The following is a 23,281-nucleotide window of genomic DNA, read 5'->3' on the forward strand; positions in this document are numbered from 1 at the left end:
TGGCTTTATTGTCAGTATTAACAAATTCAGAGGGAGGCTTTGGGAGTTAAGCCATGAATTTTGTTAGATAGTGCAGTACATTGGCTTGTATCTGATCTTTTCTGGACTCAGCGTTTGCCAAAATGCCGCTTGTTTTTTGATACCATTGCTAGTAAATGAGAGAGATACAATTTTGAATAACAACCAGTCAGCTTTGTCACTTCTGTATGTCAAGTAGTTGCGCAGTTATCCTGCCCCTTTATCCTAGTTAATTGTGTAAGTATATCTACACTGCCTCTAATGGAAAGTGCATTTGACATTTCAAAACCCTCCTTATAATATCTGAGACACAGAAGCAGAAATATGACCATCTTCCCCTCTCCCCCCCAGTCCATCTCTATCACAAAGCTCATTTTACCCATTTTGGAATCCAACCCAAATGGTGATGCCTGTGAAAAGGGCATATTTTCTGATTTTATAGGTATATGTTATATAAACACAGGACCTGGTTCTTTTTTTCATGGGGTTTTTTTTTTTTTTTTTTTTTGCATAACTGAGAGGAGACTCAAAGTCTAGAAATGCTCAAAAAGGTACATGTTAATGGATTCCAGTGTTCATTTATTGCACAATATACTGTATTCAAGACAATGGGGTAGATCTGCACTTGGAATTAATTATCATGGCTCCCTCTATGGAACTATGACCATTTACAGAACTGTGTGTGGGGTTTTTTAAGTGTTGTAAATGTTGGCACCAAATAATATACCATAGACATAACTTTAGGAGACTGACTGATCAGTGTGGTATTTTGCTGCCTGCCAATTGAAAAATATATCTGTTTGCTTAGATGTCTAAGATCAGTGTATTAAGCTGACAGATTGAAAGAAACTAATGATTTCTGGTATTGACCAGACTTGCCCTGTACGTTGGATGTAGCTGAGTCATACTGTTCATGTTTTTAATACCAGATAAAACTGTATTAGTGCTTCAGAGTTTTAAGCTTAATAATTACTGTGTGTGCATAATAAACCTGAGATTTTCATGTGGCTTTCATCCATAATGATTTTTTAACTTATTCTTTAAAACACACCTGATGCCAATGGGAAAATGTCATTAGGGACAAATGTTTCCATTTTGCTTTCCTCAGAAAATATTTTGACCATTTTTAAAATGATGTTATTTTATTTTTAATAACGAAGTAATAGTTCCTCACCTACAGAACTATTTTCCCTTTTCACAGATGCAAGCTCCCAGTATATTAAATGTCATCATGAACAATTTATGCACACTCATATATACATACACACAAACATAGTCATTACTTCATAAGTAGTAGGGATTTTTTCACAGTTCTGTCATCTGATGACATCTGTCGTCTTTCTTGTGGCAAAGATGCATCACCATTTTTTTAGGAATATGCATGTTGGATATTAATCACCCCTGAATTTTCTAGTTCCAGTACTTACAATCAGTACCATGTTCTCTATTAAGCTGTTATTACTTTTTAGTATTATGTTTACCTAAACTATGAATAATAGATGACATTGAAGAAGCACTGCTGCCTACAGAAATATTAGCAGCAGTGTTGTTATTTTGTCATGAGTGAATGCAACCAAAACAAATAATATAAAAGTTAAACTACTTACATATAATATTGTGCCCTGAAGTGATGCAGACCACCAACTGAGAGTGCCCTGCTGATAGTTCTTAAAAGTTCAGCTAATATGAATTATTCTATTCTATTCTAATTTAGGAGTTTAACTGGAATATTAATTTCAAAGTATTGCAGTGAGTCCTTAAAAGTTTTCATTTTGTGGCTTATAAAACTTGAAACTGTTTGCTATGAAATATATTTAAGAAACCATGTTTGTGCTAATTTGTGATTTGAAAGTTGTATTGTTTTCTTACTAACTCCACATAGTGGAAGATGCCCAATAACAGTTTTGCAAAGATAGAATTAATCCCAGTTTTCTAGAGAAAGTCCAATTTGTTTGACAGTAGTCTGCTTACATACCCTTGTTGATTGAATAGGAGAACTTATTCTTCATTTCTCCTCTATTTAAAAGCAAGAAAATCTTGTGTTGCTGGTGCAGAATGGCTGCTGTTTTGCATCTGGGCAGTGGCTGCATAACTGAAATACTTGAATGAGCATTGGACACATAATTGTGTGGAAGAACATTATTAAAGTTTCAAAGTCAAATACTCAAAAGTCAGGAAATACCAGAATTAAGGTTTCCCGTGCAACTTGAATATGTCCCTCTTTTGTATAAACATTATAATACAGCTGTAAATTACTTGATCACATATTATTTTTTCCACTGAACCAATGCCTCATTTAGTGCACTGAGAAGACCTGCTCTGGAGATAAATCAGGGTTGCATAATAATGAAAACTATCTGCAACATACCTTCTTCATTTGTGTAGTCCTACAGTCAGAGGACTGTAGGAAGGGAAAAGATGGTCTTTATTGTTAAGGCAGCTGAATGCTGTCCTGGAGAATTGAATTATCTCCCTGCCTCTCCCACAGAGCTGCTATGTGTTGCTAGTCATGCCACGTAAAACTTGTCTCAGATGTGTTGCTAGTCATGCCACTAAGCAACATTATTTTGAAATAACTGCCGGCTGTGTAGACACGGACTAAGTTATTTCAAAATAATGTTGAAATAGTGTCAAGCTGGAGGGCGACTTACTATGACTCCTGTAACCCTCATTGTATGAGGAATAAGGGAAGTTGGAGAAAAAGTGCTTTATTTTGAAATAAGTTCTGTGTAGATGCTCCCAATTTCGAAATAAGCTATGCAATGGACAGAGCTCAGTTTGCTTAGCATATTCTGAGTTAAGTCTTGCTGTGTAGATGCACCCTAAGTGTGTGTTTATTTTCTTGGTGCGTGATTTGAGACCCTGAGATCTAATTTGCAGAAGTTGAACCTAATAAGCAGGTGATACTATCCCCATCAACCTCTTCCCCACTATATATTGCTTTTCCCCAGTCTAGGTAGGAGACAGAAGCCCTAAGACCCTGACTCAGGAAGGAGTAAGCACTTTTGGGGGAGTAGTGGCAGCAGAGTAAGCCAGGAGAATAGGAAACTGGATTCAGGGCAAGAACCCCCAGGAAGCTATGTATAGAGCTCTAATCTTTCACTGGGGGCCCCCTCACATCCTTCCAATTACCCCTCCCTAACCCCCCTTCCTGCTGTACAATAACATTCATTACAACAAAGCCTCTTTATTGAACAAAACTGGAGTGGGGGGGGGATGAAACTGAAGTGAGACTGGGGAAAGAAGGTGGGAGAGGGGAGGGGGAAACCTGGGAGGAGGGAGCTGGGAGGGGGAGGCAAGGAGAGGAAGGGGGAGGAGAAGCTCAGGGTTGGGGGTCTCACCGACCCAACTGTCTCCCAGCACTGTGGGTGCGGGGGCCTCGGCATCCCTGGCTGTGTGGGGAGGGTGGGGAGGAAGAAGGAGGAGGGGGAGAAGAAGTGGGAGGAGGAGCAGTAGCTGGGGAGGCAGCAGGGGCTGGGGCAGCAGGAGGCAGCAATGACCACCTGGGGGACATGGACTGTACTGTCCCCCAGGATGCGGTCCATAGCATCAAAATAGGGGCAGGAGTCTGGGTCTGCCCTGGTTGGGAGCTGCCCCCTGTGGCCCTGGCATACATCTACTGCAGCTCCTTTATTTTCATGCAAACCTGCTCCTGGGTTCACATGTGGCCTTTGGTGGCCAGGCTGGCAGCCATCCATCTGTAGATGGTTGTGTTCCTCTGTTTAGTGCAGAGATTGTGGACATTGGAGGCATCCCTCCAAACCTAAATTAGGTCCCTGATCTCCGCACTGTACCAGGCAGGTGTCCGCCTTTTCCAGCCCATGGCTGGCTCCTGGGAGCTGGCAGAATGGTCCTGGGGAGCGTTGGAGGGCTGGCTCACTCTGGCTGCCTGACTTACGCTGGGGCCTCTGGGTCAGGTGCAACGACTGCTGACTCTGGGCTGGCAGGCTTGGAGCTGACACAGGCACTATGACCAGAGTCTGTTCATTTAAGGGCTCCTGGGAGATGGGGAGGGAGAGGAGTTTTCTTGGTTGTGCCCAGAGTGGTCAGCAGGACACCTTGGGAAGGGCTGGAGGCCCCCTATTTCGAAATAAGCATCTACACAACGCTTATTTCGAAATAGCAATTTTGAAATTGGTGCTATTCCCTGTGGAATGAGATTTACCAATTTTGAAATAAGCTCTCCGTTATTTCGATTTAATTTTGAAATAGCGGTTTGGCTGTGTAGATGCTGGTAAAGTTATTTCAAAATAACGGCTGTTATTTCGAAATAACTTTGCTATGTAGACATACTCTCCCAGACAGAGAACATTTAAAATACAAGTATAGAGCCCATATTCATAACTTTATATACAAAAATCATACAAGTACGTGAGCATCATACATATAATCAGCAGAGCGTATGTTTTCATTTGATACCTCGCATGGCCCACTTGACACCAAATTTGGCACAAACACAAACTGGTGGGTGCAACAGTGATCTGCATGCTCACTTTAAAATCCAATAACGTGACACCCATATAGCCCTTTGCAATTTCCTCATGCTCTACAGAATGATTTATAACATCATTTTAGGATTGGTGTTAAAATGAACCTAAGAGGAAGGTGCAAGGAATTTTTATTTTCACACTGATATTAAGGCATGTATATCAGGGCCACTGACTACTTTGGTACTATTGTCATAATAGCTTATTAGGAATTCATAATGGAGAATCTGTGAAGCATTGGTAATCAACGTATTTCATTGTTTTGTCAATTTTCTTCTTTAGCAGATTGCCTTTCCTAAGATGGTGGCAAGCTGTTGTCGGTTCCTGTGCTACTTCTGTCGAATCAGCCGCCAAAACCAAAAGGCCATGTTTGAGCATCTAAGTTACTTGCTGGAAAACAGCAGTGTTGGGCTCGGTATGTCATATAACTTTAACTGATTAAACCAATTTCAAGGGATATTGCAGAATCTCAAGACTGTTGTGTGACTTGTTCATCAAGCTGAGGCATAGTATTGTGAGGACCTCTTTGAAGTTTACATACAATTATTGGATTAATGTTAATGGAAAACACAATTATTTGGGTGCTTGTTCACATCAATTTCAATGAAGGTGTGTGTGCATTATGTGCACGGTCATCAGAAACTTTCTCCTAGCAGCCTTGATAGGATCAGCCAGAGAGAACCCTGGAGGGGTGCAGGTATGTGGTGCTATATATGACCCTGCTGATGTGCACCTCCCTCAGTTCCTTCTTACCATCCATGATGGTGTTGGAATATTGCTCACTTACTCTGTGAGTACACCATTCCCAAGATTAGTTCACATTCATTGTTCATAAGCTTCAGAGGGATAGCCGAGATAATCTGTAACAGGAAAAACTTAAAAAACAACAAATAGTCTAGTAGCACCTTAAAGAGCAACAAAACATATGCATGGTATCATGAGCTTTCATGGGTGCCACCCACTTTGTCATCTGAAGAAGTGGGTTGCGCCCATGAAAGCCCATGATACCATCTACATGATTTGTTAGTTTTTAAAGTGCTACGAGACTATATGTTGTTTTTTAAATTTTTCATTGTTCATAGTTTGTTATTCTCACTTTAGTGTTAATTGTTACCGTTAAGTAGTTGAGGTGGTAGATACTGCCTGCCTTGGGCAGTGTGTTATGCCACAAGCCCCAGGCTTCAAGCTTGCAGATCTTACCATAAGCCTATGCCAAAGATTGACTGCCCACGACTTCCGTCTACATTGCCTGGGGGAAGCACACCAAACAGACTGGTGTAAGATCTACATATCTTTCAAGCCTTGCATGAAACAGGAGAAGGCCTTTCATTTGTGACAATTCCTGACGGAAGAGGCTTTTAGGACAATGACATGGGATCAAACGGAGCCACAGTTCATCAGTGCGAAGTGTCCTGCCTCACCAACTGTCTACTGAGAGGTTGCTCCAAAGAACAGATGGAGGCACATGTTTGCCTGGTGAAGGACACTTTCTAGAAATGAGGCATACTTCTCATCTCCACCCAAAGAATAGAATTCATTGGGGTCATGCTAGACTCCATGACAACCAGAGCTTCCCTGCCAGACTCCAAGTTCCAGGCCATGTACCATCTCATTCAGTCGCTGCACGAGTGCCCCACAACCGTGGCCAGTAGCTGCCTGAGTTTAAACATGGCAGCATGTGTTTATGCGCAGACCACTCCACGTATGGCTCGCTTCAGTATATCACCCAGGTCAAGACAGCCTGGATCAGATACTTACCATTCCACCAAGTGTCCTCCAGACCCTGCTGTGGTGGGTGAACTCTCAAGTGGTATGTGCGGCGGAGTCTTTCGGGTCCCCCCAGCCAGAGATGATGCTAGTCACAGATGTCATATCTGGGTTGGGGAGTGCACCTGGGGGACATGCGGACCCAGGTCAGGTGGTCAGGCTACAAGAGGCTCTTCGACATCATTGTCAAGGAGCTCAGAGCAGTTTGTGTGGCCTGTCAGATCTTTTATGCCACTGTGAAACAACACAGTTTGACAGTTCAGACAGACAATACCATCGCCTTGTTTCATATCAAGAAGCAAGGTCGTGGAAGATCTTCTTTCTTGTTCCACGTGGCTCTCCTCCTATGGGAGTTTTGTATAGCCCATGCACCTCAAGGCTTCTCATCTCCCAGGGGTCAGGAATGTGGCAGCAGACTGCCTAAGAAGGTCCATCTTCACTCTCAAATGGTCAATGATAGATAATATTCTCCTCTCCATCTTCCATTGCTGGAGAACTCCCCAGATTGATCTGTTTGCAACAGATTCCAACAAGAAATGCCATCTCTTCTGCTCACCCAGGGGCCTCAGTCCATGTTCTCTGGCAGGTGCATTTATGTTCCCATGGACAGAGCAGCTGTTGTACACCTTCCCTTCCTTTCCCCTGCTTCATTCACAAAGTAATCCTCAAAATCCACAGGGAAGTGGCCCAGGTAATCCTACTGGTGCTGGCACACCACACTGCTGAGGATGTCAGTGGAAACACACATAGAGCTCCTTTTTTACCCAGATCTGATATCCCAGGACAGCCATTGCATGAGGCACCCAGACCTTCCATCCCTACACCTAATGGCATGGAAGTTCTGTGCTTGAGTTCTACAAAGCTCCAGTGTTCCCTTCAAGGCCAACGGATTTAGTTAGGCAGTAGGAAACTGTCCACTAGAGCCACTTACAGGCTAAGTGGAAAAAGTTTTCATGCAGGTGCACTGATCACCAGTTCTCCCTGATCCAGGTCTCTATCCCTTTCATCCATGACTATCTGCTCCTTTGGAATCCAGGGTGGAATGCTGAAACAGCCACAAGATTAACCTTTCTTTGGTTAGGGTTAATCTTGTGGCTGCTTCAGCATTCCACCCTCGATGGAGTGTTTCCTCCCTGGGCTAGATAGATCCTTCCCTCAGGAGAAACAGCCACTGCCTGTGTGGGACCTGAACTTAGTCCTCTGTAAGTAGATGTACCCACCTTTTGAGCCATTGGCTTCTTGCTTGCTCCTTTAACTTTCCTGGAGGGTAGCCTTTTTGGTGGCAATTACATCCACCAGGAGGTTCTTGGAGCTGACATCGCTCACCTCTTAGCCATCCTGTACAGTCTTCCACCAGGACAAGGTGCAACTCAGGCCCCACCTGACTTTCCTTCCTAAAGTGGTGTCATAGTTTCATTTAGGCCAGTATATCTTCCTCCTTGTATTGTATCCTAAGCAACATACCAGTATGTGGCAACAGCTGTTGCACTTGCTAGATATCCATCGAATGCTCATTTTATACAGAGTGCACAAAACCTTTTAGGAAGTCATCACAAATTTTTGTTGCTTTCACTTTCCTTCCAATGCATCTGTAAGTGTGTCTGTAAGTGCTATGAGTTAGTGGGGGTCCCTACCCCTGCAATTACCACATATTTCATGAGGGTAGTTGTCTCTTCAACAGCCCTCTTAGCCCAAATTCTGATCCAGGACATTTGCAGTAGAGCGACCTGGTCTTCAATCCACACATTCAATCCATTAAGTCACTGACCACAGCAAGCCTGAAATGATGCCACTGTAGGCAGAGCATTCCTACAATCAGTGACTAATGGACTCCAAACTCACCTCCTGGGGTTCAGCTTGGAAGTCACTGTCATTGGAATTGACACGAACAAACACTTGACAAAGAAAAACAGTTACTAATCTTTTCTAACTGTTCTTCAAGATGTGTTGTTCAGGTCTATTCCAATATCTACCTTCCTTCCCCTTTGTTAGAGTAGCCAGTAAGTAGGAATCAAGGTAGAGGCAGCTCAGCAGGGTCATAGCTAGCACCATATCCTGGCACCCCACCCAAGGGCTCCATGGCTGACCTTCAGAGGCTGCTAGGAAAAAGTTTCTGATGATTTAGCACATAACACACAAACACCTTCATTGGAATTGATGTGAATACACATCTCGAAGAACAATAGTTACAAAAGGTTATTCAAGTCTATCGTTAGACTTATGTGAATTGGATTACAAACAGAAGAATCTAAATCTGTGTTATTTAACTGTAATGAAAGAGTTAAGAACAAAACCATTTTAATTGATGCCTCTTACCTTTGATACAATTATTTCTGGCAAGTAAAGATTTAATTTAACACTTATAATAATGCTAATGTCTTAGACATGTCATAGCCAACTAAATGAATGGTTCAGAAGATCAGAAGATGTGTATGTGAATGTGTACATATATCATATGTATTGTATGCATGTATATAAATAATATGATGGGGAAAAGCCAGATAGCTACCAGATTTTAATAAAAAACAGATATATTAGACCTAGGCTCAACAAATCCCTGCTGTCATGCCAACCAAATGGCAGTTACTTCAGTTTAATTAAAACACCTGGGGTCAATTAAGAACTCATTTGAAGCAGATTATTTAACACAGTTGGAGGCTATTTAGAAGCTGCAAGAACCAGTTGGACAGTTAGGCTTGGTTGGGACACCTAAAGCCAATCAAGGACTGGCTGGAACTGGTTAAAAGCCTCTCTCTAGTCACTTTAGTGGTATGACAAATGGTGGGAGGAGCTTACACTGCTGGAGAGCGGGAACTATAGAGACACTATCAGGTAGCAGTAGGGAGCCCTGCAGGTATAGAGGAAAGGGGCAGGGAGATACTTGACTGGGAATCAGCCCCTTCAGGCCTCCAAAGTAAACTCCTACTAGAGAAGGGGGAACTGAAATAATAAATTAGTTTGTTGCCTCCATGTCTGAAGAGGCCACTGGAGACTAAGAAGCTACATCTACACTGCAGGGTTCTTGTGCAAGAGCTGTTTTGCACAAGAGTTCTTGCGCTAAAGCTCTTGCACAAGAGCGCGTCCACACTGCCATGTGCTTTTGTGCAAGAGTGTCCATGACAGTGTGGATGCTCTCTTGCGCAAGAAAGCTCTGTTGGCCATTTTAGCCGTAAGGGTTTCATGCACAAGAAACCCCGTTGCCCTTCCACACTTCCTTCTTGTGCAAGAGCTCTTGCTCAAGAGGGCTTATTCCTCCTGGGGAAAGGAATAACTCTTACCCAAGAAGCCCTCTTTTCTGATGCTTTACAGTAAATTTACTTGCACAAGAACACATGTGTAGTGTAGACGCTCCGCAAGTTTTTGCTCAAGAATGGACGTTCTTGCACAAAAAGCCTGCAGTGTAGATGTAGCCAGAGAGTTTTCCCTCTCTTTGCCCTCTGCTATGCCAGTGATAAGAGTGGCTAAATCAGACTACAGCTTGCTCTGGAAGTAAAGGGGTTAGACTGAGCTGTACTGAGCTATTGAGGTGAGCATTGAGACCAGGTGTTGCTGTTTTCCCCAGATGAGAGAAAATACTCAACCTACTGCTACCCAGATGCACAGGACCCACTGTGTGAAATTAGGAGTGTACTTTCTCATGCTCTCTCAATTTTTAAATAATATGTAAATTAAAAATTTACTAATGCAAAGATCCTTCCCTGTACTGCAACCATATGACTTCAAGTTTCATGTTCTACCATCAATGTCTGGAAGTGTGCAGTTTTTTAATTTTAGTATGCTTTAGAATTGTATTGCTCAAGGAAAAAATGACTAAATTATTCTTTCCAATACAAGAATAAAACAAAGAAATAGTAGGTTATAGTAAGATAGGAAAAAGAATGTTCCAGCCACATGACCTACGCTGCATGTCCCCTATTGAGGACTTCCAACATCTATTAAATTTCTCTAATTTCACTTCTGTTGTTTTTATGAGTTATTGTTCTGGGATGCGTTGGCTCGGTCTTTAAAACAGTAAAGCAGTGCATATAGGCCCTGAATCAGCACAGAACTTAAGTATGTACTTAAGTCCTTCCCAAGTCAGTCATGCACTTATGCTTTGCTTTGTTGAATCACAACCATAAAGCATACTGTATAATATGAATATTTGAGTCTGGCCTAGATTACAGTGTAACTGCTGCCCTCTGCTGCACAACTTTCATTAGTGCAAACTAAATAATTTCAATTACTATATATTACCATATTTTTCTCCAGCTTCTCCTTCCATGAGGGGTTCCACTCCACTAGATGTTGCAGCTGCCTCTGTAATGGACAATAATGAGCTTGCACTCGCTTTGGAAGAGCCAGATCTGGAAAAGGTAAGAGCTTACTATTAGCTTTGTTTTGTTTTGTTTTGCTATGTTCTTTCTGTCTCCTTCTAGTCATCTCAGGCCATAATAAAGTTGTAGTTTTGCAGTGAAGGGTTATTAATTAGATTATGCATTAACAACCACTTTCTCATCTTATTGTAATGTAAGGCAGAGGTCCAGTCTTCCTTTCTCTCTTATTTATAGTTGATAAAGAGCAGCATGATATAAAGCACAGACTAACTACTTCAATTCTTTGTTGTTTTTATAGCAATGCTATATATTCAGTTATTAAGGATAGGATAAAATAAAAGATGTTTTAATAATAGGTACTATTTTAAATAGGCATGAATGGATGAACTGGATTTGCCTAATTTGAAATCCACTTGAATATTAGAATTCTAAAAATTTAAAACATATTTTTGTGCTCCAAAAAAGCTGCCTTGGAATTTTGAATGTATACTAATATGAGAAGTATGGGGAATAAGCAGGAAGAATTCATTATTCTAGTAATTAAACAGAAGTATGTCATAGTTGGCATCACAGAGATTTGGGATAATATGCATGATGGGACTGTTGGGATAGAAGGGTACAGCTTTCTCAAGAAGGATAGGCAGGAAAAAAGGGAGGTATTGCCATGTATATTAAATGTGTATGCACTTAGACTGAGGTTAAGTTGGAAATAGGAGACAGACTTGTTCAGTCTCTAGGTGAGGAAAAAAAGCGGAAAAAACAAGAGTGATGTCATGGAAGGGGTCTACTATAGGCCACCTGTCACAGGGCAAACACTCATCCCTATGGTGCCTTCAGTTGGGTACTTGGGGAATCAGCTGACTGGTGCCCTAGCCTCCATTGCAGGTCTTCTACAGGTTCAGTCCTTCCTGCCCTTTCTTCCTAGTATTTCCCAAGGTCAGTGCCCCTGCACTCAGAGGTCCTCCCCTCCCAGGGAACCCCCAAGTCCACTATACAGACCTTGCCTCAGTGACCCACTGCCATTCATCATCTAACCCCTTGCCTTCAGCACAAACTGCAATTGGCCACTCATCATAGGCAAAGGAGTGTGGATCTGCTGCCTACTTCTATCCTGGCTATCTGCCTGCAGCCCTAGTACCCTCAGGCCTTGCTTCAGGCCCCACAGCTTGGAGTGAAGTCAGGCCAGAGCTCCCCTGCTCTGTCTCAGGAAGCCTCCAGCTTCCCCGGCAACCTGGTCCTTCTTGCTCCCCAGCTAGAGCAAGAGTGTCTCTCCTCCACCCCAGAAGCCCTTATTTATACAGCCTCAGCTGGGCCCTAATTGGCTGTATCTGCCTCAGCTGCGGATTCCACTCTCTCAGGGTTGGGTTTTAATCTTTATAGGGCCAGTATGGGGCAGATCCCCTGCCACATCACCTAACCACGAAGAAGAGGTGGATGAGGCTTTTCTGTAAACAACTAACATGATCATTCAAACATAGGACATGGTGGTAGTATGGGACTTCAACTACCCAGACATCTGTTAAAAAGATAACACAGCAGGGCATATGTTATCCAGCAGATTCTTGGAAAGTATTGGAGGGTTTTTTTTTTATTTCAGATGGTAGAGATAGTTACTAGGGGAGGGAGGATATTCTAGATTTCATTTTTGACAAACAGGGAGGAATTGGTTGAGACTTTAAAAGTGGAAGGTAGCTTGAGTGAAAGTGATCATAAAATAGTAGAATTTGTGATTCTAAGGAATGGTAGGAGAGAGAACAGCAAAATAAAGAAAATGGATTTCAAGAAGTCAGACTTCAACAAACTTAGGGATTTTTAGATAAGATCCCATGTCAAACAAGTATATCAGGAAAAACAATTCAAGACAATTGGTAGTTTTATTGAGGGCACAAGAACAAACAATGTTACAGAAGGAAAGATAGGATGAATATACAATCTACAGATACATTAGAATCTAGAGAAAGAGCCAGGGCAGGGTAGGCCCATTATTCAATGAAGAGAGAAAAACAATGGCAGAAAACTGTGGAACTGGCTTCTTTGTTTCATTATTCACCAGGGAGGTTGATGGTGACTATATTCCTAACACAGTGAATGCCAGTGACTATGGGGCAGGTTCTGAAGCTAAAATAGGGAAAGAACAAGTTAAAAATTATTTAAACAAGATGGAAGGTTCTGAATGAGAAGATACATGAGCCATTAGCTATTGCCTTTGAAAAGTCATGGAATATGGGAGAGATTCCAAAAGACTGAAAAAAAGGCAAATGTAGTCTTATTTACAAAAACGGAAATAAGGACACCCTGGGAAATACAGACCAGTCAGCTTAACTTCTGTACCTGGAAAGATAATGGAGCAAATAATTAAGGAATCAATTTACAGACATGTAGAAGATAATAAGGAGATAATAAGGTGCTAAGTAATGGTCTGTACAGATTTGTAAAGAACAAATCGTGTCACACCAACCTGGTTTCTTTCTTTGACAGGATAACAAGCTTTGTGGATATGGGGGAAGTGGTAGACGTAGTATATCTAGACTTTAGTAAAGCATTTGACACAATCATATATGACTGTCTCATTAACAAACTAGATGGAGGTAATATAAGGTGGGTGCATAATTGGCTGGTCAACTGTTCATAGAGTGTATCTATCAGTGTTTCATGGTCATGCTTGAATATCTCACAGGAATCAATTCTGAGTCTGGTTCTGTCCGATATCTTCGTCAATGATTTAGTATCTAAAAACTTGTTACAAGGATGAGGGAGAAAACATTCGTCTTAACTCCTGATAAAAGGATAAAAACCAAATTGGGCTTAAATTGCAGTGAGGAAGATTTAGGGTGGACATTAGGTAAAACTTCCTAACTATCAGGGTGGCTAAGTCCTGGAAAAAATTGCCTAGTAATTTGGGGAATCTCTGTCTTTGGAGATTTTTAAGAGTGGGTTAGACAAACACCTATATGTATGGTCTAGATGATGCTTGGTTCTACCATGAGTGGAGGGAACTCGAGGCTTACTCTAGTTCTATGATTCTATGAAATTTGTCTCATGAATTGTTTCTTGGAGGCAGGTCAAAACATTTGCTATTTAAAAATATCTTTTAATTTTTTTCTGATGTTCTATTTTGTATGTTTCATACATTGATAACATTATTAGAAACATATTTTAAAAATAAAAACTGTTTAATAATACAAATGCTTATATATAAAACAGGTTGTCACCTACTTGGCTGGTTGTGGACTTCAGAGCTGCCCTATGCTGGTAGCTAAAGGATATCCTGACATTGGATGGAATCCAATAGAGGGTGAACGCTATCTATCATTCTTAAGATTTGCTGTCTTTGTTAACAGTAAGTTTAAATCTTTGGCATCATGATTACCTCAACTGATGTTTTCTTCAATGTTTTAAAAAATATATTTGTTACATGCTTCTCTACCGATAAAAACTAAATCTTTGAGTTATGTAAAGTATACTGTCTCTTTACAAATGTAAGTTTTCTAATGAATTCCTCCCATTAAGTAATTATCATCTTCATAATTATTTAGCAATATTTTTTACTTATATCACATCTTTCAGTTCCCTTGCATATTTTAATTATTACAGTCTGGCAATACTCAGATAAGTAAATAAAATTATATGAATTTTTGTGGTGGGTAAACTGAGGTGCCAAGAGGTTCATGATTTGGTGTTCTAGGATACACAGCAATGTCTGTATTGGAAATACAACAATCCTGACGTCCATCAACTGAACCACATTAGTATTACCACTATGAGAGTTACAGGCATATGTCAAAGAGTAATTCTGCTACTTTGTTATAAAATGCAGAATTATATTGTAATATATCACAGTGGAGTATTTTTGTATGCTTTTGGTGCGTGTGAAAAATGCTAGATTGAAAAGTATTGTGGAATTCAGTCGTCTTTTCTTTCCTGTTGCCTGCCAATGTACCTTAGTCCTGAAATGAAGTAGCAAACTCCTACGGGGGGGGGGGGGGGGTTCTTCCTCATTCTTCATTCATTTCTTGGCCCCTTGGGTAAGACTGCGGATGAGGTTCATGGATAGCAGTTGGCACTTGAGAATATGTCTACGCTGCATGCATGCTTATTTAGGCGGCATATAGTGTATTTAAACATTGTACACCCATCCTCAAGCATAGGTATAAATGGGAAAAGCCTGGATTAGGTGAGTAGAAACATGTCCGAGAACACATTATACAATGCTCTCTACTCACCCAAACTGTGCTTCCCATCTACATTGCTATTTTTATCAATGTAGTGTCCCATTTTTGGGGGGCCCTTCTTCACTGGCAGGAAACTCGGGCAGTGGGAAAATTCTTTGTCAGTTCCCCATTGCTGAATCCTTCCCCTGACCAAGTAAAAATTGTAATAAGTGGGAAAGGCTTTACTAGGGGAGGGAGGAGAAAGACAGGGAGGAGGAGGAGGAGGAGGAGGAGAAGAAGAAGCAGTGCAGAAAGACTCGGACTTTTAAATGCAAGTATTCCTAACTAATAGTGGGAAGAAACTCACTGTTGAAAATTTGATAGAGTATAATTTTGTTGATCTTGTTTATTATAATAATTGATCACTAATCATACCAGTGAAAAGTTTGATGTAATATACAAGAAGTTAAAATGAACAAGAAGGGTCATCTCAGTTGTAATCAAAATAGTAGTTCAACATGCCATTTGTCCAAACTAGGGTCTTAGTAGCCATACCAACTTGAGGCTGGGAGCAGTGCTAAAAACTGGAGCCTAATCTTGAAGTTTTTGTTCTGTCTTTATTCAGGCAAAATAGCTATTGTTCTAACTAGAAGCTTTGCCCAAATAAGAACTTCAAGATTAACACTCACATATTAATAACAATCTTATGGTTATTTTTATTTCATCACTTGATATGAAACTATAAAAATAAAAAAGGAAACACTGAAGACTAATTTCAGTAAATGTTTCAAAACTTTTACTATATTTTTATATTTTTGTTGTTTTAATAAAGTGAAGATGGAGGAGGTAGTTTATTTGGGGGACTTTTGTGAGGAGAGGGCTAGATTTATTTGGGCTTTTAACTCAAAGTGCCCCAAATAAACTACCTCCTCTAGCCTCTCCTTATAAAAACAATAAAAATATAAAAAGTACAGGAGATACTATGTTCAAATCGAAAGAAAATAGAAAACATTTTTAATTCAGATATTAATATAAAATGTTATGAGAAAAATTCTGAACCAAATTGAAATTAACACCAAGCAAATACTAGGAGAGAGCCATAAACTATTGAAGGGTCAAACTAACAAATGACTGGCCCCTTGTAAGGATCTTTAGTTTTCAAGCATTAGAGAAATGTTTCTCCACATTTTCAATTATTTTTTCATTACCTGGTAATAGAGTGAGCCTCTCATCAGCCACGTACACTTGCAATCTCCTATCTTCCTCAGCTTGCCCTGGTGCTCCTGCTCTGGGAGGCATTGTTGAAAACATCCATTAATCGTAATAGCGATTCTCATTCTGGGGAGCCAGCAATCCTAGAACTTCAGTATCCAGGAAATTTGTAGAGAGGCTACCTGATCTTCAGTCCACACTTTTGTTCACACTATGCCATCACTTGGTACTCTAGAAATTCTGATAAATTTGGACAAGTTGTACTCTAAACTGTGTGCACATTTCCTCCAATCCCACCACCGTCTTTGAGTCACTAAAAATGTACTGCTCATGTGCAATCACTCTAACAAGAAATAGTTACTAATCCTTCATAACTACTGTTCTTTGAGATCCACAACCCAACCTTGTACTCCTCTGCACTGGAGTGGTCAGCAAAAAGCTCAGTGGGGACCCTGGAATGGCTGGGTCCTTTGTACTGAGATGCTTTGGCATGTAATGTCACAAGGTGTCCCAGCCATTCTGACAGGCACCACTGAAGGGAAAGTTTTCAATTACTGTGCGGGCCACACACATGACAAGGGTAAAATAGACATGGGCAGCACACCTCAAAGAACAACAATTACAGAAGGCTAGTAACCATTTTTTGTTACCTTCTAGTGATGGTTTAATTATGTGAAATAAGTGCTCAGTCCATTTTGTGCATGGACACTTCAGAAACTAACTACCATGATTGCTGCCTTGTTGGCAATTCCAGAAGAAAGGGCAAAGTCAGAAGTAGTCATGTTTATGAATTCCCCTGGCAATCCTAGAAGTAAATCTTCTACATTAAGGTTGTTGAACTTTGGCCAAGACAATTTGGGGAAATTTACACTTTTGCCATTCCTTGTATAATAACTGCTCATTGATTAAGCAGAAGATTTTTCTCTGGTACTATACATTTAGCTTTTTTTCCCCCTTTAAAAAAAAAACTTTGGTTTCTGTATTGTTTTATGTTCTGTAAAAGTTAGGGGAAAGTCCAAACTGTCCATAAATTAATGGTTGCCTTTTAGAACTGTATTGTCTTTTATATAAGTGGCTAACGTGTCCTTTTGGTCTTTAGGTGAGAGCGTTGAGGAAAATGCTAGTGTTGTTGTTAAGCTCCTTATTCGACGCCCAGAATGCTTTGGGCCAGCTCTTAGAGGAGAAGGAGGAAGTGGTTTGCTGACAGCTATGCAAGAAGCTATTAAGATCTCAGAGAACCCAACTCTTGACCTACCATGTCAGGACTATGCAGACGAAGTGTAAGTAAATGTATTTCCTCTTGTATATGCTCTCTTGTATACCACAGTAATACCTAATGACTAACCAAGAATATTGATCTCATTGTGGTAGGCATTGTATAGACACTGAGCAGCAGACAGACATACTTCAAAGAGTTTAAAATGTAAATAAGTAAGACAGACAGAGCAGGGTACAGGGGTTGATAACACACAGGTGGACCAAAGTGTGTGTTGATAGCAAGCTTCATATTAGGGATCAGCTGAATAGAAAGAAAAGTGAAGGGAGCTAGGACATGGAAGGATAAGGGTGACGGCAGGGAAGAGTAGGGTAGAGGAGTAGATGTGGTGTGAAATTAAGGTAAAGAGATTGTGAGGGGCATGGGGAGGAAGTGAGTTGGAGTGCACATGAAGACAACGAGCACTGAGCACAGAAAGTTCTCTCAAAATTGTATAATTCTCTGGCTGTCTGAAGTCCCTGCTAAGGCTGCTTCTTTTCATACTTGGTTTTTTTGACTGATTCCTCCTTGCACTTTTTCTCTTGAGGCCACATGGCATGGCAGGAAGGCAAAAAGGCACCACATAGGCCTCAGTGCCTACGAATGGTGAAGGTGTCAGCTCTGCACACTTCTTGGCTGGGGGGGAGGCGTGATACCAACTGGCCCCTTTTTACCCTTTTCCACAATGCAGTATTGATTGTTACCAAAATATGGCCAATAGAATTTATGAATTATTGAATACTTTGCATAGAAGAAATGTTTTTGTTTCCTGAATTCTGAAAGGTAAGATTAAGACTGAAGCTTTGAAGCAGTCCAATGAAAGATATTTGTCTAAATACCCTAGTCTGCTTTGAAAGTCTCATCCCAAGAAACATGTTGAGGTTTCTCTCTCCATTTTTCTAAAACAATAGATATATTTTTCTAAACCACACTGTAGAGTACTTTTTTTAAATTGGTCATTGACACAGAATCTTCCTGTCATTATCCATTCTCATATTCACATGCAGTATGGTAGTTTGTTTGTGGGGGGAAGAGGTTGTTTAAGTTTACAAATCAATTAGAAGTTAATAATACTTCTTTGATGGAAGATAACATTCTAACAACACAATTGAAGAGTAAACAATTATTTCAAAGAGAAATTGGACCTATCACTTAACATACAGAGAACCTAAATTATGACAAATAATTTTCTGTATAAGTTTACAGTTCAAAACTGAAGTACTGAATATATGTTTTAGATGCAGAAGTATTAGCTTGAACTTTCGGGTATGGAATGGTGCATAATTTATAATTGAACTTTACATACAAAATGTACATGGGAACATGATGTAAAGTTAATTAAAATAATTTTTAAACAGAAAACACAAGAGACTTTCCCTACCTTTTCTATGCTGATTTGTAAAATAAATAGTATAATAAAACATGAAGAAAAAGTGAATAATAAGTATATTTCATAGTACAGAAGAAATGAACATGTGACCAGACACAAGAAATAGGTCAATAAATACTGCATTTGGTCAGCGGAAATGACAATCTCAAACATTTTACAGTCACCTTATAGCAAAGGATACAACCTTATTTTAGGCTATGTAATAGCAGCCAAAATATACACATATATTTGCTTTCTTTTTAGCAGTGCTGAAGAAGACGAAGAAGAGATCGTGCACATGGGTAATGCAATCATGTCATTTTATTCAGCTCTGATAGACTTGCTTGGACGCTGTGCTCCAGAAATGCACGTAAGTGGCTCTGTTCTCTTGCTCAGAAATAAAAGTAAAAGGAGTTACAAAAATGCTTCATAAAAGCACTTCCAGACAAAATAATATTCACATGACAAAACCCTTCTCTGCCCAAAAGTTTTTCTTTTGGGAAACTTAGGGTTTCCATATTTTTATATGCATACTCTTCATGCAAAACTGTTTATGAAAAAGTACCATTGATTTATGACTCTATCCATGTTTTGTCAGACAGGAAGTGGGTTTTGCCCGTGATTCATTCATTCTTTCTTTCTTTCTTTCTTTCTTTCTTTCTTTCTTTCTTTCTTTCTTTCTTTCTTTCTTTCTTTCTTTCTTTCTTTCTTTCTTTCTTTCTTTCTTTCTTTCTTTTTCTATCTAATCAGTCTCTAAGGTACTACAGGACTATTTATTGTTTTTAAAGTTATAGAAACACACGGCTACCCCTCTGAATATTTCCTATGACATATTATGAGTGCCCATCCAGGTAGCTAAGCTTGGATGAAATGTAAAAGTTTTGCATGTGATTGGTTTTGGCTATAGAAGTGATCTGTAAAACAACAGTGTGCAGAGATCTTGAGACTGTGGCACAATGCTGAGGAGGCTCTGTCTGCCCTGAAAAATCTAAATAGGTTAAGAGACAGATGATGGAAGGGGAAACAGAGCTGTGAGGTAGAACCCAGGGCCAAAATCTAGGTTCCATTGAAGTCAATGAGAGTTTTGCAATTGACATCTTGGGCTATGTCTACACTGCAAGGTTTTTGCACAAAAATGGTCATTTTTGCGCAAAACCCTGTAGAGTGTCCACACCTCAAATGCACTTTTGCACAAGTAAATCAGCAGTAAAACGGCAGAACAGAGGGCTTTTGCCAGTGTAGGTAAACCTCCTTCTACGAGGCATAACTCCCTTTTGCGCTACAGCAGTTGCGAAAAGGGCAAGTGTGGACGCTCCAGGGGGAAAAAGCACAGGTGCTCTGATGGCCATTCTGTAAATGGCCATCAGAGCTTTCTTGCGCAAGAGCATTCATGCAGTGTGGACGCTCTCTTGCGCAAAAGCACATCACTTTTGTGATGCGCTTTGAGATGTGGACGTGTTTTTTGTGCAAGAATTCTTCCACAAAAGACTTCTTGCGCAAAAACCTTGCAGTGTAGACGTAGCCAGAGAATTTAAAATTTCACTTTACAGGTCTTACAATGCAGTGATCTATCCACTAGGCAGCACTGCCTCCCCAAATTTGGTGAGGGAGTTGATGCTGATGTTTATAAGTAGGATAGAAAAGAAATCATAGATGTTCTGAATACTCTTCTCGATCTCTAATGATTTGATTTAATGTAAATGTACAGAGTTGACAATAAAGAGTGAGTCAGCGGGATAAAAGTAGAATATAGAAGACATTTAAAAACCCATAACTTTTACACTTAATCAATAGAATTCACTATTCTTTGATAAAAACAAACTTTGATAAAAACAAGCTACTAACAATTTATCTGACCACTTACTAATTGGTTTTACTGCATTAGTTGTATTGTCCTGTAGCATACCTTTCAGGAGCTGCTAACAAAAAATCTGATGATTTTGTGGCTACTCAAAAATTAGCTTGTCTGCATTTAATTTAAAACAGCAATGAGTAATTTTCAAAATTGTACTGATATTGATGCTAGATTAAAAAAACATCTCAGTCGGAGAAAATATGTTATATTTGTAATGTATATTACACTGTAAATTTTACTCTATCGTAAATTAATAAATATTTTTTAAATTCTAGCTCTCTTTTTTCATTTGCTCATAACTTTCTTAACTATTTCTTAGAACATAAAATTTCTCCTATGTGATCTGAGGCCAAAGATAACTTTTGAAAAGTTTGAGAAAGATCAGTTTGGATGTTTTGAATAGTCTAAATATAAAACCTAAACAAAAATAAGTTCAAAGAAATAAACATTCTGGGAGGGTATGTCTACACTACCCCGCTAGTTCGAACTCACGGGGTAATGTAGGCATACCGCACTTGCAAATGAAGCCCGGGATTTGAATTTCCCGGGCTTCATTTGCATAAACCAGGCGCCGCCATTTTTAAATCCCGGCTAGTTCGAACCCCGTGCCGCGCAGCTACATGCGGCATGGAGTAGCTAGTTCGGATTAGGGTTCGAACTAGCCGGGATTTAAAAATGGCAGCGCCCGGCTTATGCAAATGAAGCCCAGGAAATTCAAATCCCGGGCTTCATTTGCAAGTGCGGTATGCCTACATTACCCCACGAGTTCGAACTAGCGGGGTAGTGTAGACATACCCGGGAAGATTTTCATAGGTATATATGACAAATGGACATCAGTTGCCATTGAAAGTCAATAATAATTATGCACCTAATCAGTTGCATGCATACAAAATGGGAAATGAATACCTAGGAAGGAGTACTATAGAAAGGGTTCTGTAGGGTCATAGTACAAGGGAAATATGAATCAACAGTGTAACACTGTTGCAAAAAAATGCAAACATCATTCTGAGATGTTTAAACAGGAGTGTTGTAAGCAAGATATGAGAAGTAGTTCTTCTTTGAGTGATTGCTCATGTAAATTCCAATAGGGGAATGCACATGCCGTGTGCATGACTGTATTTTCCCTTAGCAGTACCCATCGGGTCTGTTGTGGACCTCTCTGGCATGATGCCTTCATGAACTCTATAGTTCATTTTATACTTGTATAGGTAAAGTTAGTTAGCCTGTGGAGTTCCCGCCTCCTCATTTACAGCTTTCCAGACTGGGGCATTCTGCCGTCTGAAGGGTTTTAAATCTTGAGAGCTGAAGAAAAGCTATATCCAAGATTGAGCCACACTCTTCATGCCTCGAGTACCTTGAAAAGGGCCATCAAACTAATATGTACAGTATTTGCAAGATCTTTAGACCTATGAGTAAGAAAGAGCAGGACCATTGCCTGAGGCTCTTACTAATGGAGACAGCTATTCTACTACAAGCACCGCAGGAGTTGGCCTCAGAGTGGGACCCCTCGGTGCTGTGGAATGATGCCTCAAGGGAACATTGTCACCACTCCCTGCCACAGGCAGGTTCGAGTATGTGGCACCATTCCCACACCTTTAACTCTGGCCCCATATTGTGGATCATCGAGACTGGTGCTGTTTGTTTCATCTGGCAAGGAGGAGTAGGAGGAGGAATTAGACCTTCCCTCCACACCCAATAACTTTGAGGCTGCCAGGGATCTTATCACCAGGACGGCACAATCCCTGACTTGGCAGGTGACTGCATGGATGCCACCTTTGGTATTGGCACTGTCACACAGTGGCCTCCTCAGCACCCTCCGCAGGGTGGGCAGTCCAGCATCAGGGAAAACCAGTGGTGATGTGGAATTGTTCATCGTCACTGTGATTCTCCTCTCTAAAACCATCGGCTTTAGCTCTTCCATGGTCAGACTCCAAGTATTCATCAGATTCGGATGAGGAATAGTCATCATGTAGGTGCAGCTGGTACGACTCCTGATCACAGTACTGCTTCTGGTGCCATAGCCCACAGGATGTGCCAGCACCAATGCCAGCCTGGCTATAACTGGGCAAGCACCCATTCAGTGGCCAGCACTCATTCAGTGGCTACCCTCCTCAAATCTCTGACCTGGTGATTGAAGTTCTAGGTAGTCTGGGCAGGGGTGCCCCTTCACATGCTTCATCCAATGTTCACCATCACCACAGATGCATCAGGAACTGGATGGAGAGTGCACCTACGCATTTCCAGGGCATAGGAATTGTGGTCCCAATCTGAACCTTCACTGCCTACCAACATCAGGGAACTTCCAGCTGTGCACCTCACCTGTCAGACGATTCAGACCCAGCTTCAGAGCCAATGCATCTCTGTTCAAACAGAGAACACAGCAACAGTGTATTATATAAACAGATGGTGATGCTCACTCCTCTCCCATGTGCCAAGAGGCCCTTTTCCTTTGGGGTGTCTATATATCTCATCACATCCACCTACAGGCATTATACCTATTGGGAGCGCAGAAGAACCTAGAGGACAGTTTCAGCTGCTCACCCACAAATGATCACACCAAGTGGATATTGCTCTGTCCATCTGCCACAGATGGGGTCATCCCCATGCAGACCCCTTTGCAGCAAGGAGCAACTGGAAGTGCCACCTGTTCTGCTCCTTCCAAAATCACAGCCAGGAATCCCTAGCACAAATGTTTCACCTGTCCTGGTTGAGACACTTATTGTATATCTTCCTGCCCTTCTCTCTCATACACGGGGTCTTCCTCAAGATCCAGTAGGACAAAGCATCACTCATCCTACTAACTCCAGCATGACCCAGGCAGCACTGGATCACCATGCTACTGAACCTGATG

At 40.8% G+C, this 23,281-nt stretch overlaps 1 protein-coding gene across 22 annotated transcripts in view; it reads left to right on the plus strand.

Annotated features, from left to right (window-relative positions):
- The window catches only part of RYR3 (ryanodine receptor 3), a 522,680-nt gene that overhangs the window by 326,712 nt on the left and 172,687 nt on the right, over window positions 1-23,281 (plus strand). For 7 of the 22 annotated variants that reach the window (XM_025189447.3, XM_075927052.2, XM_025189451.3 and 4 more), the window contains 5 exons: window positions 4,788-4,920; window positions 10,524-10,627; window positions 13,793-13,928; window positions 17,051-17,231; window positions 18,840-18,945. In XM_025189447.3, the coding sequence (XP_025045232.1) occupies window positions 4,788-4,920; window positions 10,524-10,627; window positions 13,793-13,928; window positions 17,051-17,231; window positions 18,840-18,945 (660 nt within the window). The remainder of the gene's footprint in view (window positions 1-4,787; window positions 4,921-10,523; window positions 10,628-13,792; window positions 13,929-17,050; window positions 17,232-18,839; window positions 18,946-23,281) is intronic. The other 15 variants (XM_075927048.2, XM_075927054.2, XM_075927058.2 and 12 more) reach the window with 3 other exon arrangements.

This window comes from Pelodiscus sinensis, chromosome 5 (assembly GCF_052426305.1).
Source record: "Pelodiscus sinensis isolate ZL-2025 chromosome 5, ASM5242630v1, whole genome shotgun sequence".
Taxonomy (NCBI): domain Eukaryota; kingdom Metazoa; phylum Chordata; order Testudines; family Trionychidae; genus Pelodiscus; species Pelodiscus sinensis.